This window comes from Triticum aestivum, chromosome 6D, assembly GCF_018294505.1.
Source record: "Triticum aestivum cultivar Chinese Spring chromosome 6D, IWGSC CS RefSeq v2.1, whole genome shotgun sequence".
NCBI lineage: Eukaryota > Viridiplantae > Streptophyta > Magnoliopsida > Poales > Poaceae > Triticum > Triticum aestivum.
In genome coordinates this window covers 485,631,989-485,653,526 of record NC_057811.1, presented here as the reverse complement: position 1 = coordinate 485,653,526, position 21,538 = coordinate 485,631,989, and the positions used below count along the sequence as shown (strand labels likewise).

At 48.2% G+C, this 21,538-nt stretch overlaps 1 protein-coding gene and 1 long non-coding RNA gene across 3 annotated transcripts; one reads left to right on the top strand and one right to left on the bottom strand.

Moving 5' to 3' along the window:
* Positions 1 to 2,473: 2,473 nt before the first annotated feature.
* Positions 2,474 to 7,161, top strand: LOC123146244 (disease resistance protein RGA5). 2 transcript variants are annotated; one of them, XM_044565857.1, is made up of 5 exons: positions 2,474 to 3,357; positions 4,073 to 6,113; positions 6,220 to 6,318; positions 6,496 to 6,553; positions 6,676 to 7,161. In XM_044565857.1, exons 1-2 carry the CDS (start codon positions 2,537 to 2,539, stop codon positions 6,054 to 6,056), a joined length of 2,805 nt encoding a protein of 934 aa, XP_044421792.1. In that variant the 5' UTR covers positions 2,474 to 2,536; the 3' UTR covers positions 6,057 to 6,113; positions 6,220 to 6,318; positions 6,496 to 6,553; positions 6,676 to 7,161. The 2 variants fall into 2 exon arrangements, with proteins under 2 accessions (XP_044421792.1, XP_044421793.1); XM_044565858.1 differs by having other exon boundaries at positions 6,658 to 7,161.
* A 2,913-nt stretch (positions 7,162 to 10,074) lies between these two features.
* On the bottom strand, positions 10,075 to 11,399 carry LOC123142204 (uncharacterized). Its single transcript, XR_006470548.1, has 4 exons — positions 10,965 to 11,399; positions 10,676 to 10,861; positions 10,525 to 10,589; positions 10,075 to 10,422 (listed from the first exon to the last, which is right to left on the bottom strand). It is a non-coding gene; the product is annotated as an uncharacterized lncRNA (long non-coding RNA).
* Between the last annotated feature and the right edge of the window lie 10,139 nt (positions 11,400 to 21,538).

Sequence of the window (21,538 nt, the reverse complement as noted above, 5' to 3'; positions counted from 1 at the left end):
TTCTAAACTGGATTGAGGGAACCTGCAGATCTCTGAAAGTCTGAATGATGGTGGCCTCAGGGCTCAGGCACATCACCAAATATCTGGAGATTCTATAGGGCTTCCTTTGCAGGGAACTACCATGAAATCGGATACGCTAATTTCTAGAGCCAAGGTCTACTCAGACGCCTCATGGAAAAACTCTTTCTCTACAAATCCTGCAAATGCTCCTCCCACAGGGATTGCTGTACACATTCAGCTCGAACAGGAGCAACACAAGATCGACATCTTCATTACAGGGACATGCACATCAGTTTTTTCTCCATTATGGATCTGATATACTCCCTCCGTTTTCTAATATAAGACCTTTTAGCTTTTTCTTGATTCGTATGTATTTAGAGTTTTAGACACGTTTTAGTATGTATGTTCACTCATTTTAGTATGAATGTAGTCAATATTTTAAAATAACTAAAAGGTCTTGTATTATGGAACGGAGAGAGTAGATCTGCACTCTTGTAAGAATTGGTCCACAACAGAAAAAAAGGTTCAGAAAGGGGTTGTTGCTTCTGCACATAAGAAGTTGATAAACAAGTATGATACCATCAAGCAACTCCAAAAGAAAAACAAAGTTGGTGTGAAAGCTCTAAAAATACATGTAGCGATTTTGGTATCAATTCTTTGTATTTTCGCTGATCGTCGGCTGTGGATGCTATTTTTTTTACCTGAGACTGTTGGAATTTCTTCCCAGTGTATCTTGAAGGTTAAAGAATAACATAAACAAGTGTTTTTTTTACCTTCCCAGCGTCATGCATAAGTCAGAAGGTTAAAGAATAACACAAACAAGTGTTTCGGGTCTAGAGTACATCTCTATCTATATGTAATAATGTGCATGTTACTATGAATTGTTTCACGAATGAAATCATTGATCATTAACAAGAAGATAAGACTAGTATAATGACGACAGATTTTGCAAGCCCTTTAATTGGAGAGACATTGTTATTGGGTCAGAAATGCACATGTCAGACCATCTTCAAACACATATTACTGGTACATCAATTATGAAATGCACCGAACATGCTAATATGATACTCCATATTACTGGTTGTTCCTAAAATAGAGGGGTATACCATATTAATTTCACAAGTTGTTCCTGCAAGTGCATGAATCCTTTTGTCAACTCTGTTGATGGTACAACCTTTCCTTGGATGCTTCATCAAATGTATGTTTTTTGTTTACTTTGTACAGTGTTAGCTACATCAAACTTACAATGCCTTTTGTTTTTCATTGGCCGAATTTTATTAGATAGGGGAGAAGAGTATACTAGATTCAGCCTCCCCCGGTCGGCCTTAGATCCGGATCCCCGTGCGTGAGCATCTCCCCGGGGAAGCGATCCCGGGCAAGCGGAGGGTAGTGCGATATGGCCCGAGGTCCTGCAGCGATGGCAGCGTATATATCGCCGGAGCACTTGGCCTTCACATGCCCCATCTCAAGGCATTTAAAGCAGCGACCAACCAGCCACCGGGGAATCCAAGGCTTGGAGGCAGCTGGCCGACTGACGGTGAGAGCATCTTCATAACGGCGCTGGCGACGCCGATTGCGCATTTCAATCCACTCGTCACCATCAGGCTCGAGATCCGCCTCTGCAGGGCAGGACCTGCCCAGGAGAGGCGCCGAAGAGGACGAAACGGAGGCAGCCGGCGGCGCCCGAGGAGCGTTATCTGGCCGTCGAGAATTGGAGTGATTGGCCGATGGGTGAGGCTGAGGGTGGGATGGTCGGCGGCCGTGGATTGGAACGTTGGCGGCGGCTGGAGGAGCGTGGAGACGAGACAACCGTTGGAGAGCCATCTTTACCAAGCCTTTTGTTTTTCTCTGGCAGAGAATTGTTTTGTAGAGTGTTAGTTTTGCACAAAAGTTAAGATAACCTTATCCATACACTGGTTCATATTAAATCTGCTTTCAGATGTGAACGCCAATCTTACAAACATATCGTGTCGGGTATACAATGCAGCTGCAAGCAGCTACTAGCTAGAAAAGCGCAACGCCTCCTGTTACTACTAGCTCTAGCAGCATGGTAATAATAGATTTGTTAAGCTAAAAGGTTAACTAAACAAAAAATAACGAGTACCGACTAAGACCCTAGCTAGTTTGAGTTGGCATCTCATGACGCGCCATGCTTAAGCGTTTATTATACTGATGAAAAAAAGCGTTCATTATACTGATGAATGAGCAGACGAATCTTTCGGGTGAAGAGACCTAGTGCTGAACAACGTGGAGGGGGCGTGCGTTTGAACAGATCTGGTGTGGCTTGGTAGCAGTGGGCATCTTATCTTAGCTTAGTTTACAATCTCGGGGTAAGAGAAACTTGTCTTTAGCTCTGCAAGTAGAGCAACTTGACCCAGAATTAGCTGCTTAATTACGGCTGGCCGATGTAACTATGCTAGTTAGCTTTGCTATAAGGCCGAGAGAGGGCAGCGTCACTCAGCCTACACTGTTTTCGCTTTCATACACACAAGACTGACTGAGCAAGCTCACCTCTAAGCTAGCACCACTTGCAACCATGGAGGTGGCTCTGGTGAGTGTAGCGACGGGAGCCTTGAAACCCGTCCTGGCGAAGCTGGGCGCTCTGGCGGGCGATGAGTACAGGCGGTTCAAGGGTGTGCCTGGCGATATCAAGTCGCTCACCCATGAACTTGCTGCAATGGATGCGTTTCTTCTGAAGATGTCGGAGGAGGAGGACCCTGATGTCCAGGACAAGGTGTGGATGAATGAGGTGCGGGAGCTCTCCTATGACATGGAGGACTCCATCGACGACTTCATGCAAAGTGTTGACAGCGAAGATACAAAGCCAGATGGCTTTTTGGAGAAGATGAAGAATTCGCTGGGGAAGTTGGGGAAGATGAAGGCTCGTCGTCGGATCGGCAACGAGATCGGAGATATGAAGAAACAGCTCATCGAGGTGGCCGAGAGGAATGCAAGGTACAAGGCCCGTGAGGCCTTGTCCAAGGCCAACAATGCAACCATTGATCCTAGAGCTCTTGCTATCTTTAAGCATGCCTCTGAGCTTGTCGGAATTGATGAACCCAAGGCCGAGGTAATTAAATTGTTGACTAAAGGTGAGTCAACGCACGAGCAAATGAAGCTGGTCTCTATCGTAGGATCTGGGGGGATGGGCAAGACAACTCTTGCAAATCAAGTGTATCAAGATCTCAAAGGAGAATTTAAATGTCGGGCCTTCTTATCTGTGTCAAGAAGCCCTGACATGATGAATATCATGAGAACTATTTTTAGTGAAGTCAGTGGGAAAGATTATGCTAACACTGAAGCAGGGAGTATACAACAACTTATTAGCAAGATTGCCAATTTCCTGGCAGACAAAAGGTAGAATTTCTTTTCCAACTTATCATCCTCAAATATAAAATTAGTGAACTTCCATGTGGTTCTTTTGTTCATTGTTTTCATAAATTTCTAGAAAAAAGGTCAAATATTTTGTAGTGAAGTTCATTTTCCTGCTAAGTAAATAAAAAAATATATGTAGAGAGAGAGAGAGAGAGAGAGTACCCAAAATCATATATCTTATGAACGGCCATGCGTGAGTTATGTTTTATATTGTTTAGAATAGCTATGAACTTACGTAGGTTTTCTTAATTTTAAATCACAGGATGGTTGGATCCACACCTAGGTAGGCTCTTTTGAATTTCATGACCATCTGATCAACATCCCTTCTAGACCAGTTAAGTGTGTATATTCATCATTTTGTTCATCCACCATGGTAATGACTCATGTTTAACCTATTGTGTATCGCCCAACTCTCCATATAATCTTGCAAACTAAATGGCATCTACTCCCTAATTGTCGTGGTTTAGTTCAAATTTTAAATAAAACCATGACAAGTATTTTGGAATGGAGGGAGCACTGATATACACACAAGAACTAAGTCCGCAACATATGCAAGTTTAACACTTGTTTCAGCTTTCTAACAGTAGACATTTATGCTGCTACTGTGAACATGTTTATAGTTTTATGTATTTGTTTATCTTGTTGTATAGTATTTATATCATTACCTCACTAATATCAACCATGTATCCTCGTGCAGGTACTTTGTTGTTATTGACGATATATGGGATGTGAATACATGGCATGTTATTAAGCTTGCATTTCCCATGACTAGTTTTGGAAGTATCATAATCACCACTACCCGTATAAATGAAGTTTCTGAATCATGCCGTTCAACACCATTTAGTGGAGATATTTATCGCATAAGGCCTCTTGACATGGTGCACTCTAGGCAGTTATTTTACACAAGACTATTCAATGCCCAAGAAAAGTGCCCCTCATACCTTGTAACAGTTTCTGAGCATATTTTGAAAAAATGTGCTGGGTTGCCTTTGGCAATCATTGCTATATCCGGTTTGTTGGCTAATATTGAAAGGAAAGAAGGTCCATGGAAACAAGTTGAAGATTCAATTGGTCGAGCACTTGAAAGAAACCCCAGTGTTGAAGGAATGATGAAGATACTATCACTTAGTTACTTTGAACTGCCTGCTCATCTGAAATCTTGTCTCTTATGTTTGAGTATATTCCCTGAAGATTCTGTTATTGAGAAGAAAGTTTTGATAAATAGGTGGATTGCTGAAAGATTAATTCATACAGAAGCTGGATATAGTACATCATATGAATTTGGAGAAAGGTGTTTTAATGAGCTAATAAATAGGAGTTTGATCCAACCTGGGAAATTGGGTAACTATGATAGGGTAAAGAGCTGTCGACTTCATGACACAATTCTTGATTTCATCATATCCAGATCCATCGAAGAAAATTTTGTTACTTTGGTGGGTGTTCCTAGTTTATCTGTTGGGACACACAACAAAGTTCGTCGGCTCTCCCTGCAAGCCAGTAAGCAAAAAGAACTGATAGTGCCAAGAGGCTTGGTGTTGTCTCATGTCCGATCACTTGATGTGTTTGGGGAATCTGTGAAAATTCCTTCTATGGATAAGTTTAGGCATTTGCGTTTTCTGGACTTTGAATATTGCCAACAGCTGGAGAACCGTCATCTTGAAAATATAGGGATGTTGTTTCAGCTGAGGTACCTGAGCCTTCAAGGGGTGAAGAAAGTAAGCAAGCTTCCAGAACAAATCGGACGCCTATGGTGCTTAGAGATACTAGACTTAAGAGGCACCTCTGTTTGTGAGTTACCAGCATCTATTGTCAATCTCAAGAGACTGGTGCACCTATTGGTAAACCAGAATGTTACACTTCCTTGTGGAATTTTCAAGCTGCAAGCACTGGAGAAATTGAAGCTTGTCAGTGTCTATAGCCAGTCATTTAACTTCCTGCAAGAATTTGAGCAGCAGCAGAGCCTTAAGGTATTGACCATTGATTTTGAGGATTATAATTCTGCTGACCGAGTGAACGCTGAAAATGAGACCAAGAAAACTATTATTGTCACTTCCCTTATAAACCTAGGGAACCTTCTATCTCTAACTGTTTGGGATGGCCCTGAATTTGTAAGGGAGTCTTTGTGCCCTATGCCACTTAGCCTCCAGAAGCTGAAAGTCTGGTGTTCTAGTATTCCCCATGTTCCAAATTGGGTCAGCTCCCTTGTCAACCTCCAGGAGTTACACCTTGAATTGTTCAGAGCTGAGCAGAAAGATTTATATATCCTTGGAGGCTTACCTGTTCTGCGTTGTCTGATTCTGAGAATTGTTGATCGTGAAATTCGAAATACCTCATTAACAGAAGAGCCTGAAGTTACAAGGGTCATAGTCTGTGGTGAAGTTGGATTCCAATGCTTGAGGATATTTAATTATGATAGTGCGCGTGCTGTGATGAATTTGACGTTTGCGGCTGGGGGCATGCCCAAGGTAGATGACCTCAGGATAGAATTTAACGCAGCAAAAACTGAGTCTCTGGGTACTAGCGGTGCTTTTGATATCGGAATAGAAAATCTCCCCAGCCTCGTTCAAATCAGATGTAAAGTATGGGGATACGGGGTCCACAGCAGCAGAGTTGAGGCTGCCATTCGGGAAGCAGCCAACGCACATCCCAACCGCCCTACTCTATCCTTCCGCTTATATTGACGGAGACGATAGCAGCAGAGTTGAGACTTGGACTGCTAATGCGTTGCCGGAATCGAGGTACTAACTTTTTGTCCCACGAAAGAGCATGTACTTCTTTAATCGACAAGACCTATGTATCTCTCTCATTGCCTCACATGCATGATATTTTGTCTGTCTTTTTCAGTTCCAATTCGGCTGCAATGTCAAAGGTTCTGAGATCACTACATTTCTGAGATCGAAGAATTCATCAATTCTCTGCGTGGATGGATCTGCCTCGCTGCTGGTACGTACTTAGCCAAACCTATATCTTTATTCTGGTTATCGCCTGTATACTGTACTCCCACCATCCCCAGCTAGAGAACTGCGTGTTGCACTTGCACCCTTCAGATAGAGATATGTGAGGTGCCTGCAGTTTTTTAATCTAATAATGCGCTCCTTTGGGTCATTGGCCTTCTGTTAGCGAAGCGGAGATGAAGAAGAAACTGGGAGGGGATCCAGAAGAGGAAAGCCGACAGCAGGTGACCCAAACTCAACTCAACTGAACTTTGCATAGATAAATCCTCCTCTATCTATGGCTGTTTGGCCAATCTTCTGGTTCAGGGTCTTAACTGAACTTAACTAGAAACATGTCGTGCTTCAGGGCTGAGCAGAAGATGTCGTCGATGCTGTCGTGTCGTGGGAGAACACCGAGCACAAGGCGGTCCTTGACGTGAAGCTCTGAACGCCAGAGGACTCGATTCTGAATCTGGACCTTGCCTAGTTCAGAGCTTCACGTTCAGATTCTGAATCTGGACACTTTAGTTGCAACTAAAGTGTCTTGAGAACTGCAGGAGAAACTTGAGAAAAAGGCAGAATAGGCGAAGGAGACGCGGCGGAAACAGGTCGTGACGATCCAGAGCAAGGAGGCAGAGGAGGGAGAAGCTGCTGCCGTGGAGATGATCAGGTCCAGACTCCAAAGGGACCACGCCCACCGCCACGGGAAAAATGCTCTGCTGCTTCGGCTGAGCAACCTACTGTAGCTCGCAGAAGATGTGATCTTCAATGTCCGAAAGAGACACCAGATGTGCACTTGCTTTACTATTCGTTTTGAACATCGATCATAAGCTTCGATCCTGCATGCATTTACATCGGGGAGAGAGAATCCACCTTGTTTTTACCTCTGTTTACACATTTTTCAGAGCAACTACCTTGTTTAAACAGTTTTCATCCGGATTACCCGTTTGTTTCTTTGCGACTCCTCCCATCTTAATGTGAAAACAGAGCACCTGCTGTGCTGGCCAAACACAAGAACAGAAAAGAAAGAACAACCATGGGATGCTGGGAGGGTGGACATGGATTCGGTTATTCAGACTAACTAAGCACGACACATCTGACCTCCTGATACACGAGCTGACATCCGGCCCTCGCCACCGGCGCCGTGCCGCAGGGCCCTGCCGAAGCCCAGCGCCGCCACCCGCGAGCTCCGCCCCGCGACGGACCCCGGAGCAGAGGAGGAAGGAGATGCCCTGCCGCCGCTGTGCCGACCGGGCTTTGCCCGTCAACTCCTGCTGGCGGCAGGGGAGGGAGGGGGGGAGGGAAACGGGAGGAGCGGCGGCTAGGGTTTTCCCCCCGGCGCGCGCGGGCGCGTCGCTGGATTAGCACCATTAACTAAGTCGACTTCTTCTGCAGCAAGACCTTCAATAGGGGATAAAACCCTCACACCAATGTGCCAAATATATAGAACCACCTTATGATGGCAACACACATCAACCTTAAAAGTCTGCACACCATGTCAACATTCCTCATATAGTCTCGTGCACTGTAGAATTAGCACTCTCGTAAATATGATACAATATGGTTTCAAACGGACTGCCTGGGCTTCAGTTGCGGCTGGTACTGTTTTTAAAATCAGTTGGTTTGGTCTAAACAGTTTGACTTGAATCCGATCCCCCCCCCCCCCCCCCCCCCCCCCTCCTCCTCCCCTAGCCGTCCTCCTCCTCCATGCCCCGCCTTCCCAGGCAGCTGTTGGAAAATACTCCAGATATCCTTGTTAGCAGGTCAGCTACGTGCAAGCTATAAGTTTGGTAGGAGTTCCTTCATCTGTTGGCTTTGAAAAGTCCACAGTCGGCTACATGTTGTAGCCATGTCCGGAAAGTACTAGTTTATGTGCTACATTGATCGACGGTGCATGGTAACGGAAAGTACTAGTCTATGTGATGGCTAGGGAGCCTTGACTATGGTGATGTCCATGGTCCCTTTTGTTGCTTGACGAGCCTGCGTGTTCTGTACGGGCTATGCCCTGTAATGTCTTTCTTTGGTTTCGTTGAGCTGCGCATAGAACTTCCGATGATCCTTTGGCGCTGGCCGGATAGGCCTGTAGGGTTGTGTTATGACTTGTTTCACGCTGCCGTTGTGGCTTTATTAATTTAAAGCCGGACGCGGCCGTGCGTCTTCGTTCTAAAAAAACTAGATTAGGAAAGTAACATGGTCGAGTTTGGGTAGGATTTGTAGTTGGCATACGTAAGTTGATGTTTGAGTTGACTTGTGTGAAAGGCCCGTGCGTGTATATAAGCACAGCCTAAGGTGTGAGATTGTAACCAAGAAAATAGAGAAGAAATAAAGAGAAATTTAGGGTTACAACAAGTACCCATGGACAATGTTTTTTGTGCAAGTGTGTTCGTGAAATTTAATGTGATCTCTTTCCTGACGCAGCAACAGCCGCATGGATCTCTTTCCTGACGACCACTTCCTCACCACTAACATGAAAATAACCTCCCTCCCCCGCGTGCGAACCCGCTAACTTTCATCCTTGCTTACACCAGTGACACCACGAGCAGCGGTGTCGTCCCCATTGGCGAGCTCCTGGCTAAGCCTTGCCCGAGGCGCCATGGCTGGCCAAGTCGTTTCTGTCTGTTCCTCTGCGCTGCATTGCAAAATTGTACATGTCACTAAGAAATAGCACACGTGGGTTTTAAAATATTAATTTTTAGGTATTGTGATATATGACTTGCATGTGGTGAGTGATCAACCCAATACTTGTGACGCGATAGCACACCAATGGTGGAGGCTTCAACTCAAACAATGATGCGCTTGTGTCATATATACCTGGACTGGAGCAATGGCAGGTCGGGCCATGAGCCACATACCCGCGTCGTTTTTACGATCGCTCCATTTGGATGGCAGATACTCCATGAACTTGGTTTTGCAGTCGATAAGGTTGTGCCTGAACACGCCGAGCGTCGCCTGACCGGACCACCGCTGAAAGAAGTAAACACATCCACCGATCAAGTCGTCCTCCACGCCATGGAAGCTCGCGGCATCTACTGCGAAGCTGCTTGGGAACCCTAGAAACATGACACGGTCAGCGAAGCTCAGGCTGTCCTTCCTCGCCCACCGCACCATTCGTCTGTTGTGTGTGCCCACCTCTTCTTCTAGCGCATGCACCAAAACCACAACCCCGTGCTTCAGGATGGACACTCGCAGCAGCTTGCCATGGGACTCAAGGACGTGGCTAGAGTCGAGACCCCACATGTCCTCACTCTCAACGACACTGGTGTGGACGCCACCTGCCGAGGGTGCTAGGAGGTGCCAAATGTCATTGCAATGGTCCCCGTCCACGCACGCTAAGATCTTGCCATCATGGTATGCGGCAAAGCAATGATTGTTTTCAAACGCTATGTTGTTCCTCCCCAGCCTGAACCCTCTCTCAACGACTGTCCATGTGGAGAAGTTATAGAGGAAGATGACCGTGTCATCGCCATAGACAATGCCACGGGACTCAACCTGGCAGTTGGGTCGGGTTTGCCCGGGTCGAGGTCTACCAAACCCATGCCCGATTACTAAATGGGTCTACCTAGTCGCCCACGACCCTGCCCATGGGCGAAGGATCAGACCCACGCCCGAACCATGCTGTATAGTGTTCTTGTACAGTGTATAACAGAGTAGTGGCAAAATTCATATAACAATTACTGGTTCACACAGTGGCAAAAATGCACAAATAGCTTCAGTTACTAACCATCAATGTGAATATATAGTAGAAAAGCTGAAAACACAGTATCAGGAAGGCAAATACAAGGTTCAGGAACATAAATAGCATCACAAATACATGGTGCAGGTCTTCAGAAGCACAAATACAAGGTTCAGGAGCAGAAATACAAGGTTCAGTTGCACAAATAGCAGCAGAAATACAAGGTTCAGCAGCTGCACAAATACAAGGTTCAGGTTGAGTAGTAGTGTGCCAACAAGCTAGCAGTAGCAAGTAGGTAGCAGCCCATGGATAAATGTAAATAACAGCAGGTAGTAGTGTAGCACGCCGGGTCATCGGCCTTCTCGTCGCAACCAAGCAGCAGCAGCAACATCATACAATCATGTTTCAAGCTTCAGTTAGGATGGATTGATCATCAACCTCCTGAAACATAAGAAAATAGAAGCATTCAAAGTAAAGAACAATATTTGCATTAAAATCTAAGATTAAAAGGCATGCTAAGTTGCTAAAAGTAGAATCTGTTACCATCATTTATGTGTCATCCTTAAGAACAGTTTCAAAGTCCGCAAAGAGAGCAGAATTGCAATCCCCTGATGCATAGATTTAGGTATTAACATATAGCAAGGAAATAATATTGTGTATGGAAAGAAGAGTCATGATTGAAATAGATTATCACCTAACATGTCTGCACGGGACCAAGCTTGCATACACATAAGAGCTTCGATCATGTTTGGTGCAAGTGAACATCTATGCCATCCGTACCCTCTGTTGCTTGTGGAGTGGATGACTTGTCATGTTGAGTTCCATGCACAGCTGAGCTTTCCACTCCCGGCGCCGAGAAACTATCCACTGGTGAACTCATCTATACAAGACCACACAAAATTACTTAGTTGAACTCATCTCTCACCTATTCTACTGATGTAAACTAAATAGAAAAGGTTTGGAATTGTTCTACTGTTGCAAACCTTGGTGAGACAGAAGGAGGGCGCGGTGATGGCCTCGGTGCTACTCCGGCGCGATGATGGCTTCGGTGCTGGTCCGGTGCGGTGAAGCCTTGGAGGAAGAACGAGGATGGCGGCGGTGCTGCTCCGGTTGGACGGGATCGATGCAGAGGTGGCGTCGTTGCTGCTCCGGCGTGGTGAGCCTGCTGCTCGAGGGAGAATGAGGACTGAGACGGCGGCGTCGAGTGGCGGTGGTGCTTGGCTGCGGATCCAGCGAGGATGGAGGCGGAGGTGGTGCTTGGTCGTAGATCTAGCAAGGATGGAGGCGGCCTGCAGGGGGGCGGCCGCGGGGATCCGGCAGCCTACGACGGCGTGGGACAGTGGGCGGCGGCGGCGGTTTGCCGATGGGACTGGGAGAGGGCGAGAGCGAGACTGAAGGACGGCTAGGTTTGTGCGTTGTGGGTGTGGCTGCGCGAGAAGGACGGGGTTGGCTTCTCTGCCTCGTAAAACCTAGGTGTTGACTTACTGGACTGGGCCGGGGACGGTGGGCTGGACTGCGGGAGGCTGGACCGCGGGAGGCAAGCCTACTACTATTTAGATATAAATGACCCACATGTCAGCTAATCGGGCGACCCATCGGGTGACCCATAGGCAGGACCTCATACCCATACACTACCCATGACTAATCGGGTTACCCATCAAGCTTACCCATGGGTGAATATGCCGACCCATACCCTACCCATTCGGGTCGGGTGCCCATGGGCGCGGCCACCCATGGGTCGAATTGCCGGGTTGACACGGGACTTCTCAACCATCTTCCGTTTATCACCGAACGGGAAAGGCGGCAGAGGGGTGGTGTCTCCGGTGAGAGGGTCGATGAGCTTAGGCCCGTCCCGTGCGCTGAAGAACCAGTAATCCGTGCCATCGGCTCGCGCCACCCACCCGAGCTTGTAGAAGCTCGAGGATACCTCTGCGTGGTAGCTTGTCTTGGAGAAGACGCAGCGGGGCCTGACGACGGAGAATCGGCGGCCTGACGGCGGGGCAACGAGCCAGGGGAAGAGGACGGGGCGGAGCGCGGTCCTCTCGGGCAGCGAGTCCCGCCACGAGGTGCAGACGGTGTGGAAGCGGACAAAGTCGGTGGGATCGTGCATTCGGCCGGAGACGCCCGCGAGGAGCTTCGACGGGAGCTCGGCCCACTGTCGCCGTGGCGCAGACATGGTTGGGCGGGTAGAGTAGCTCTCGATTGATCTAGTTGCCCGTGTGAGAAAAACTGATCCACGCGCGGCGGCTAGGGTTTCTAATGAGACGATCTGGCCCTGCTTGCGCCTGCATTAAACAAGATGATAGCTATCCGATGTTTGGATATCCATTCCAGGCACTAATCTCGATGCATCTGTGAGAAAAAACAACTCACTCGCGGAGCATATGCATGCAGGCAAGCACGATTAGTTTTTTTCCTAATTAACCTAGGTACGTATCCAATGAACAGATGCATAATGCATGTGATGTGCCTGGGTGGAGCAGAATTTATGCTGCAAAAATATATATGTTTTTTTGCGTGTACAGAAAGATATATATGCTGATATGTTATACTAATAGTCTTTTCTTTTTGCGGGAAGTATACTACCATAGTTTTCTTGCATGAATATAAATTACATCGCTAGACTACTTTGTATTTGCATGTTAATCTCGACTTCATGATCTTTACTTACATGAAAATAATTGCTCAAAAGGGAGAACAAGAATACGTGATGACTTCCTCTTGTTTCTTTCTCTAACATTAGGCGGCTAGGGCAAACTCTTTCCTTCAGGGTTTACCGGCGAGCCCGTGGATTCGCCTCCCCTCCCACTCCGGCGACCGAAGGCGGAGAAGGGAATCCCGGGGCCTCCACTCTGGTTAGTAGTTTAGGTTAGGATTTTTTTCAGTCCTCATATAGGTGCGGCGCTCGGGCGGATGGCGGCACTTCTTTTTCGAGTTTTTCTTTCGGGTTTGATCCTCCTCGAGTTCGTCCGTCTGAACGTAGTCGACGGAGGTACACTGTATATTCCTACCGTATCCTTGGGGCGGTGAAATTAGGATTTCTTGTCATTGCGAGATTTGACGTCAAATGCTTCAAATATCAAATACTACTGCAGTCAACAAAAGCAAAGACTCGAGATACATAATTGCATAGACGTTCAGACTACGGGACACCACGACACCGAGCTAGTTCACGCATGCAAAGTCGACCTAGTTAACAGAACACGAAACACCTAACCAAGACTCAGATCCACAGGTTTCTGACTCCGAAGTAGAGCAATTGCATCAATATGACCCGGCGACACCTCGTCTACCCGCGCCGTTGGGGGCAGGCGGGCGCGAAGTGCCCCGGCTCACCGCAGAATTGGCAGGCGTCGTAGCCCCTAAACGCGACGTATGGGTCGTCGCGGCGTCCGGTGCGTGTGGGGCAGTCCCTGGGCCGGTGCCCCAGCTTGCCGCAGGTCTCGCACCGGATGTCGGCAGTCTCCGTGGTGGCGCAGTCTTCGTCGGCGTGGCCGGCGCCACCGCAGACGCCGCAGCGGGTGGCGCTGACGGAGTCGAAGCCGGAGGGGGTGGTGCAGAGGGCCTCGAAGTGGCCGTTTCCCCCGCAGCGTGAGCAAGGCGAGGCGGCGCAGTGGTTCCTGCGATGGGTGCGGGAGCCGCAGGCGGAGCACTGGACGGACGACATGGGTGAGTGCGAGGAGGATGGAGGCGGTGGAACGGAGGCGAAGGTTTCAGGAAAGCTGTGCAGTTGAGCTGATCGAGGAGGAAGGAAGAGTGTTAATGTTCAGTCGAGTGGGTTCCCTTTTTATGCTCCTCGCGAAGGCCATGGATAGGGTCTCCTTCCTTCAATAATGCAGCGCAGCCAACAATAATCCTACACGCACGGACAATTACGGAGCTTTACTTAATCTTTCCAACTAACTAATCTCTCTTCCCCTGATTTTCAGTGGGGTGGGACCCGCCTCATCCCCAACTTCCAATCCCAAATCTCCACCTCAGCCAGTCCGTTGATCAAGTAAAGAATTTCCCCGTGAACCTAGCATTGCTCGGCAGCCAACGGGGTCCTCTGGACTGTCGCGGTAGCGATGCACGACGTGGCTAGGCAGAGTACAGGAGATCAGAAAGCAGTCTGGGCCAAGAACTCAAGACTGCATATCATATGTACTGGGTACAATACAAGCACACATGCATGCATGATATCTTGGCTGTCGTCACCAGATCAAGCCCTTCGATTGACCATGTCATGGTTTTCTGCCGTTCTGTGTTGCGCGTACGTACCGTACCGGCGACCTCACCATCAAAATCCATCAACTGCAATTTTCTCTTAATTTCATTCCATGCATGCGTACATTTGTTTGTTGCCATACTATTGTTTTTTCCACACGTCTCCTGTGGACTGCAGCGAGTGAGGCTCAATGATGTTATTATAATTTTTAAACTTCTTGCTATGTGGATGAATCAACCTTCTTGCATGTTTTTGAAACTTGCGTTGTGCTTCATGTCATGTGTTAGCAATCAGAGTAACCGACGCTGCAGCGAGTGGCGCTGGTGAAGTCGAAGCCGGCGTGGGTGGTGCAGAGGGCCTCGAAGTGGCCGGTGCCCCAGCAACGGGAGCACGGCGAGGCAACGCACTTGTTCCTCCAGTGAGTGGTCGCGCCGCAGGCGGAGCATAGGTAGGACGACATGCACTGGTAGAAAAAGGGCCTATTGTCCTGGTTGGTAAGGGCCTTTTGTCCCGGTTTTTGAACCGGGACTAAAGGGTCGTTACTAATGCTCTAACACTTTAGTCCCGGTTCTTACACGAACCGGGACAGGATGGGCCTCCACGTGGCCGGCGCGGCGAGCCCAGGCAGGAGGGCCTTTGGTCCCGGTTGGTGGCACTAACCGGGACCAATAGCCTCCACGTGGCCGGTGCGGCGAGCCCAGGCAGGAAGGCCTTTGGTCCCGGTTGGTGGCACTAACCGGGACCAATAGGCATCCACGCGCCAGCATTTTAGGAGTTGGGGTTTTTGTTTTTTTGAAGGGGGGGGGGGGGGGTTGGGGGTTTTGGGGTGTTAATTTAGGTGTTTCATATATTGTGTTAGCTAGCTAATTAATAGAGAGAAGTGTCCTCTCTTATCTCCGTGCTTGGTCGACGCTACGTACTATATACGTATGGAGAGGACTAGACACGCTAGCTAGTAAGCAAATGAAGGAAACAGAAGATCGTCATGAACATATGCATACAGAGAGAAGTGATATCGACCACCTCTCCTTCTCCGAGAGATTGGTCGAACAACAAGTTCTCGTATATCTATCCGACACTACCGGCTACATATATACAATAATTATCTCTTACAATATAATCTCCTAATTAAATTGTAAGAACACAGGGTCCACATAGTATTCTCCGTTTTCAGCGATCACGTGGTCAAGGAAGAATGCCGCCAATTCCTCTTGAATTGCTCGCATATGATCTGGTGCTAGGAGTTCATCCCGCATCCGAAAGATCTAATTTGAAGAAGGGGGTCAATACATATATATATATATATATATATATATATATATATATATATATATATATATATATATATATATATATATATATATATGAATAAATGAAACTCGACACAAATGATGGTAATAAAATAAAATTGTGAATATTATTGCTTACACACTTCATATTGTTCGTCAGAGGTAGCCCCGCTCACAGGTCGTGTAGCGGATGGACTCGCAAAAGTAGTATCCACAGTAATTATTCCCGGGTTCCTGCCACAACCACTTTACAAGAAATAGAGGTCAATCAAACTGATAAGCAAGCATGCTAAATGGTATTGATGAAACTAGCGCTTGAATCACTAGGAGATGGGCGGAACATACTACTATAGTACTTACTTTCGGGTGTCTAAATTGTAGCTTCTTCGGCAGTCCCGGAGCTTTTGTGGTGAATTTTCTCCAAACCCTGTCAGACAAAGAAAACAATTACATGATATCAGGAAATGAACAAAGTTGCTGATATGGTGGATAATGTTCGATTTAACTTACTTCTCGAGCATTTGAGTCATGTCTGCATAGTCCTGGGGATCTTTTCGTCTCGAGTCTAAGACGGTTACTACTCCCTGCTCAAGCTTAATCTCTAGGAGAATATAGTGGAAGCTGCGCACGCATGCATAAGTCATCAATTACATTACTATAACCTGGACTAATAAGGGAAACTAAATATGCACAAGACAGTAACACTCACTTGAAGTTGTAAGGAAAGAGTATTATATCTTTGTTTTCATTTATTACCAACGATCGTAGCAAGTTGGCCTCGGTATTTTTGGCATGATATTTAACCTCAGTTGCACCTATGAGATTTGTGTTAATGAACCCAATATCACCGATTTGTCTTTTCTTCAATTCGGCGATCTTCAATCTGCATAATATAGTGAGGATAATTGTAAATACATGCAATGAAAGAGCTGGCCTATATAGAGAAACTTAATAACAGAAGTAGTACTACTTATAGATAGTAGCAAGTGATCGTTGATTTATCGAGTGCCTTTTGATTGAAAAACTGGAACAACTCCTCAAATGGAACATTCAACAGTTCAATTCCAACGAGGTCATGCTTTGGTTTAACTCTCAGCGTCAAAGTATTCCTCCCCCCAGACTCTCTGCAGGTTTTCATGTACCAATCATGTAATCTTCACATCATCGTTGTTAGAGATCTTTCATTTTTGACGAGAGGCTTCCTGTAATGGTATTTGTGTTCGTCCACCTCCAAGAAATCATAATGTACATCGTCGGGCAGGTAATCTCCAAGATTGCTATAACCGGGCACCATCCTCGGATCATTAGCGACGATGTCGCTAGACACCTTGAGCGGGGGGCACGATTGGTTCGCTTGTTCGCTGAGCTGGGCAATTTTTTTCCCAGCTCATCGTTCTTTTAACCTTTGATGATGATCACTGATAGTACTTCCCGACCGCTCCGCTTCGGCAAATGTCTTTGCAAGAATGCGCTCATAGTTGCCTCTCGGCGAAGACTTTGGTGGTTTTGTCAGGGCAGCCAGAGTGCGCTTCGCTTTCACCGGATCTACCTTCTTCTCCGGAGGTGGATGTTTCTTTGCTTTCACCGCTTCAAAGAAGTTCGTCACTTCGGCTCGCACGATCTTTGTGGTTTCCTCCTTGGTCCTCTCGTATGGTAACTTCTCTGGAGTCTTCAGAGAAGGACCGAATCTGTATTGCCTCCCGCCTCTGGCTGTACTGCTAGACGCCGGCAGAGCAGACGAGCGGGTGCGGCTGTCTTCTTTCCTTGCTTACGAGGCGGAGGAGAAGGACTACGACGCGCCGGAGCAGCCGGAGCGGCGGCGGGTCTCTTCCGCCCTTGCTGACGAGGCAGAGAAGGAGGAGGCTGGCTGCTCTGGCGCGCCGGCGCAAGCGGAGAAGGAGGCAGAGTGCCGCCACGCACCCGAGAAGGAGGCTGAGTGCCCTGATCACTTGCCGGAGGAGGAGGCGGAGTGCCGCCACGCGCCGGAGAAGGAGGCTGAGTGCCCTGATCACTCGCCGGAAGGAGGAGGCGGAGTGCCCTTACTCGCCGGAGGCATCCAGTTCAGAAGGTTGATGAGCTTCTTCCGCCATAGGCATGGAGTCTTCAGAGCAGAACCCAGCCGAGTCTCCCCTTCACCGGTAGGGTGGTCAAGCTGGAGGTCCTCAAATCCCTCCGTTATTTCGTCCACCATCACCCTAGCATATCCTTCTGAAATCGGACGACAGTGAAAAGTTGCGCCGGGTTCAGGAGGTCGAACAGAGCCGACAGCCGCCTTGACTTTGAAGTTCTGCCATTGCGCCATAAGGTGGAAATGTTGAGACTCCGTGATAGCATCCACGGGGTAGCTAGCAGGAGCTGTCAAGACATGCTCCGGCTGAAGCAGCTCGGTGGAAGCCACGCTGCTTCTCCGCTGAGATGGCGGGGTAGCTTCGGGGGTAGTTTCGGCAGGTCGATTGCTGCGAGCTACGTCTCGTTCCTCTAGCGCTTGAACCCTTTCGTGCAGCTTCTGAATTTGGGTCTGCTCCACTATTTTCCTCCTCTCCTGGCTTTTGTAACCGCCTGCGTCCGGAAAACCAGCCTTCCACGGTACGGAGCCTGGCGTGCCTCGTGTCCGTCCAGGGTGCTCAGGATTCCCGAGGGCCATTGTGAGCTCGTCGTTCTCTCTGTCTGGAACGAACGTCCCTTCCTGCGCTGCATCGATATAGTGCTGAAGCCTCTTGACTGGTATTCTCAAAAGCTCGTCCGTCCAAACGCACCTCCCTGATACAGGGTCCAATTTTCCGCCAGCCCCGAAGAACCAAGTCCGGCAATGGTCTGGCCAGTTCATTGTCTGTGGTTCGATCCCTTTATCAAGCAGATCATTCTCAGCCTTGGCCCACTTAGGCCGGGCTTTGAGGTAGCCACCTGACCCCGTGCGATGGTGAAGCTTCTTCTTTGCAGCATTCTTCTTGTTTGTCGCTGACATCTTCTTACTCTTTTCCGATGTCTTGTGGGCCACAAATGCGGGCCAGTGATCTCTGATCTTCTCATACCGGCCGATGAATTCGGGTGTCTCTTCTTTGTCGACAAACGTTTTCAGCTCATTCTTCCACCTCCTGAATAGGTCTGCCATCTTCTTAAGAGCACGAGACTTGATTAATTGCTCTTTAACTGGCTTCTCCAGATCCTCCTCTGGCGGTAGGGTGAAATTTGCCTTCAGCTCAGTCCAAAGATCATCTTTCTGCATATCATTGACATAAGACACCTTAGGGTCTTCCTTCTTAGGCTTATACCATTGGTGGATGCTGATCGGGATCTTGTCCCTAGCAAGAACCCCGCACTGAGCAGCAAATGCTTCCTTTGTCCGGATGGGTTCAATCGGTTGGCCGTCGCGCGCGATTGCTGTGATCTCAAACCTTTCATCCGAGCGCAACTTTCTCTTCGGGCCTCATCTCTTTACCGAAGTTGTGCTCGATTTGGAGGGCTAGAAAAAAGAATAAAGACAAGAGTTAATTAATATGTGTACATACCAAAACAATGAATGCATCAATTAGCTAGTCAGCACAGGCTTAACTAATATATTTACCTGGCCGGACTCTGTTCGGTCACCGGAGCCGTCACCACGGGCTCCTTCTTGCACCAGCATTGGGTCACCGGAGCCATCATAATCATGTCTTTCCTCCTCCACTCTTCAATCACCGTAGCCTGCTTCTTCACCCTGTTCTTCCATACCATCATTGTCGTTAAGATACGACAAGACATCACCTCCGGCTAAGATTATGTCCCCCAACACTTGTTCTGCTTGCTCGTCTCGTCTGTGCTCCATTGTTTCTGCAAATATTACAACATGGCAATTATTACACAAACATGACAGCAGGTGGATATATTAGTGGCAAACGTAGACCTAGCTTATTCCGGGTTTGGGGTGGCCTCGACAACGCTTCAAGGGTTCGGGGTGGCCTCGACGACAACGCTCTTTTAACTTGGTAAATTTGGGTGGCTTCAAGGGTTCGGAGAGCTTCATCATCATACCCTAGTTCCCGATCCTCGACCCACTCATGTCACGTTTGTCTAGTGTCAAAGGATTCAACAAAACCCCTCGGCGTTCCTCGACCCTCGAACCCTCGACGACCCTCGCCCCTCGAACCCTCGACGACCCTCGCCCCTCGAACCCTCGGTGACCCTCGACCCTCTACCCTAGTTCACGACCGTCGACCACTTGGCGACCCTCGACCCTCTACCCTAGTTCACGACCCTCGACCCTTCGGTGACCCTCGACCCTCTACCCTAGTTCACGACCCTCGACCCCTCGGCGATCCTCGACACCCTCGTTCCCAATAAAAAGAAGAAGAAGAAAATAGTAGAAGAAGAAAAAAAGAGAAGAAGAAGAATAAAACTAGAAGAAAAACAAGAGGAGTGTTGGGGTACGTAGCAATAATTCAAAATTTTCTACGCATCACCAAGATCAATCTATGGAGTCATCTAGCAACGAGAGAGAGGAGTGCATCTACATACCCTTGTAGATCGTGAGTGGAAGCGTTCAAGAGAACGGGGTTGATGGAGTCGTACTCGTCGTGATCCAAATCACCGATGATCCTAGCGCCGAACGGACGGCACCTCCGCGTTCAACACACGTATGGAGCAGCGACGTCTCCTCCTTCTTGATCCAGCAAGGGGGGAGGATAGGTTGATGGAGATCCAGCAGCATGACGGCGTGGTGGTGGAAGTAGCGGGATCCCGGCAGGGCTTCGCCAAGCGCAAGCGGGGAGGAAGAGGTGTCACGAGAGGGAGAGGGAGGCGCCAGGGCTTAGATATTGCTGCCCTCCCTCCCCCCACTATATATAGGGCCAAGGGAGAGGGGGGGGGGGCAGCCTTGGCCCTTCCTCCAAGGAAAGGTGCGGCCAGGGAGGAGTCCATCCTCCCCAAGGCACCTCGGAGGTGCCTTCCCCCTTTAGGACTCTTCCTTTCCCTTATCTCTTGGCGCATGGGCGTCTTGGGGCTGGTGCCCTTGGCCCATATAGGCCAAGGCGCACACCCCTACAGCCCATGTGGCCCCCCGGGGCTTGTGGACCCCCTTGGTGGACCCCCGGACCCCTTTCGGCACTCCCGGTACAATACCGATAAAGTGCGAAACTTTTCCGGCGACCAAAATAAGACTTCCCATATATAAATCTTTACCTCCGGACCATTCCGGAACTCCTCGTGACATCCAGGATCTCATCCGGGACTCCGAACAACTTTCGGGTTACCGCATACTAATATCTCTATAACCCTAGCGTCACCGAACCTTAAGTGTGTAGACCCTACGGGTTCGGGAGACATGCAGACATGACCGAGACGACTCTCCGGTCAATAACCAACAGCGGGATCTGGATACCCATGTTGGCTCCCACATGCTCCTCGATGATCTCATCGGATGAACCACGATGTCGAGGATTCAATCAATCCCGTATACAATTCCCTTTGTCTATCGGTATGTTACTTGCCCGAGATTCGATCGTTGGTATCCCAATACCTTGTTCAATCTCGTTACCGGCAAGTCTCTTTACTCGTTCCATAACACATCATCCCGTGATCAACTCCTTGGTCACATTGTGCACATTATGATGATGTCCTACCGAGTGGGCCCAGAGATACCTCTCTGTTTACACGGAGTGACAAATCCCAGTCTCGATTCGTGCCAACCCAACAGACACTTTCGGAGATACCTGTAGTGCACCTTTATAGCCACCCAGTTACGTTGTGACGTTTGGTACACCCAAAGCATTCCTATGGTATCCGGGAGTTGCACAATCTCATGGTCTAAGGAAATGATACTTGACATTAGAAAAGCTCTTAGCAAACGAACTACACGATCTTGTGCTAGGCTTAGGATTGGGTCTTGTCCATCACATCATTCTCCTAATGATGTGATCCCGTTATCAACGACATCCAATGTCCATGGTCAGGAAACCGTAACCATCTATTGATCAACGAGCTAGTCAACTAGAGGCTTACTAGGGACATGGTGTCGTCTATGTATCCACACATGTATCTGAGTTTCCTATCAATACAATTTTAGCATGGATAATAAACGATTATC

Coding starts and splice junctions, on each gene's coding strand:
- LOC123146244 (XM_044565857.1), top strand. CDS start 2,537: ATGGAGGTGGCTCTGGTGAGTGTAGCGACGGGAGCCTTGAAACCCGTC. Junction 3,358..4,072: donor AATTTCCTGGCAGACAAAAG/GTAGAATTTCTT, acceptor ATCCTCGTGCAG/GTACTTTGTTGTTATTGACG.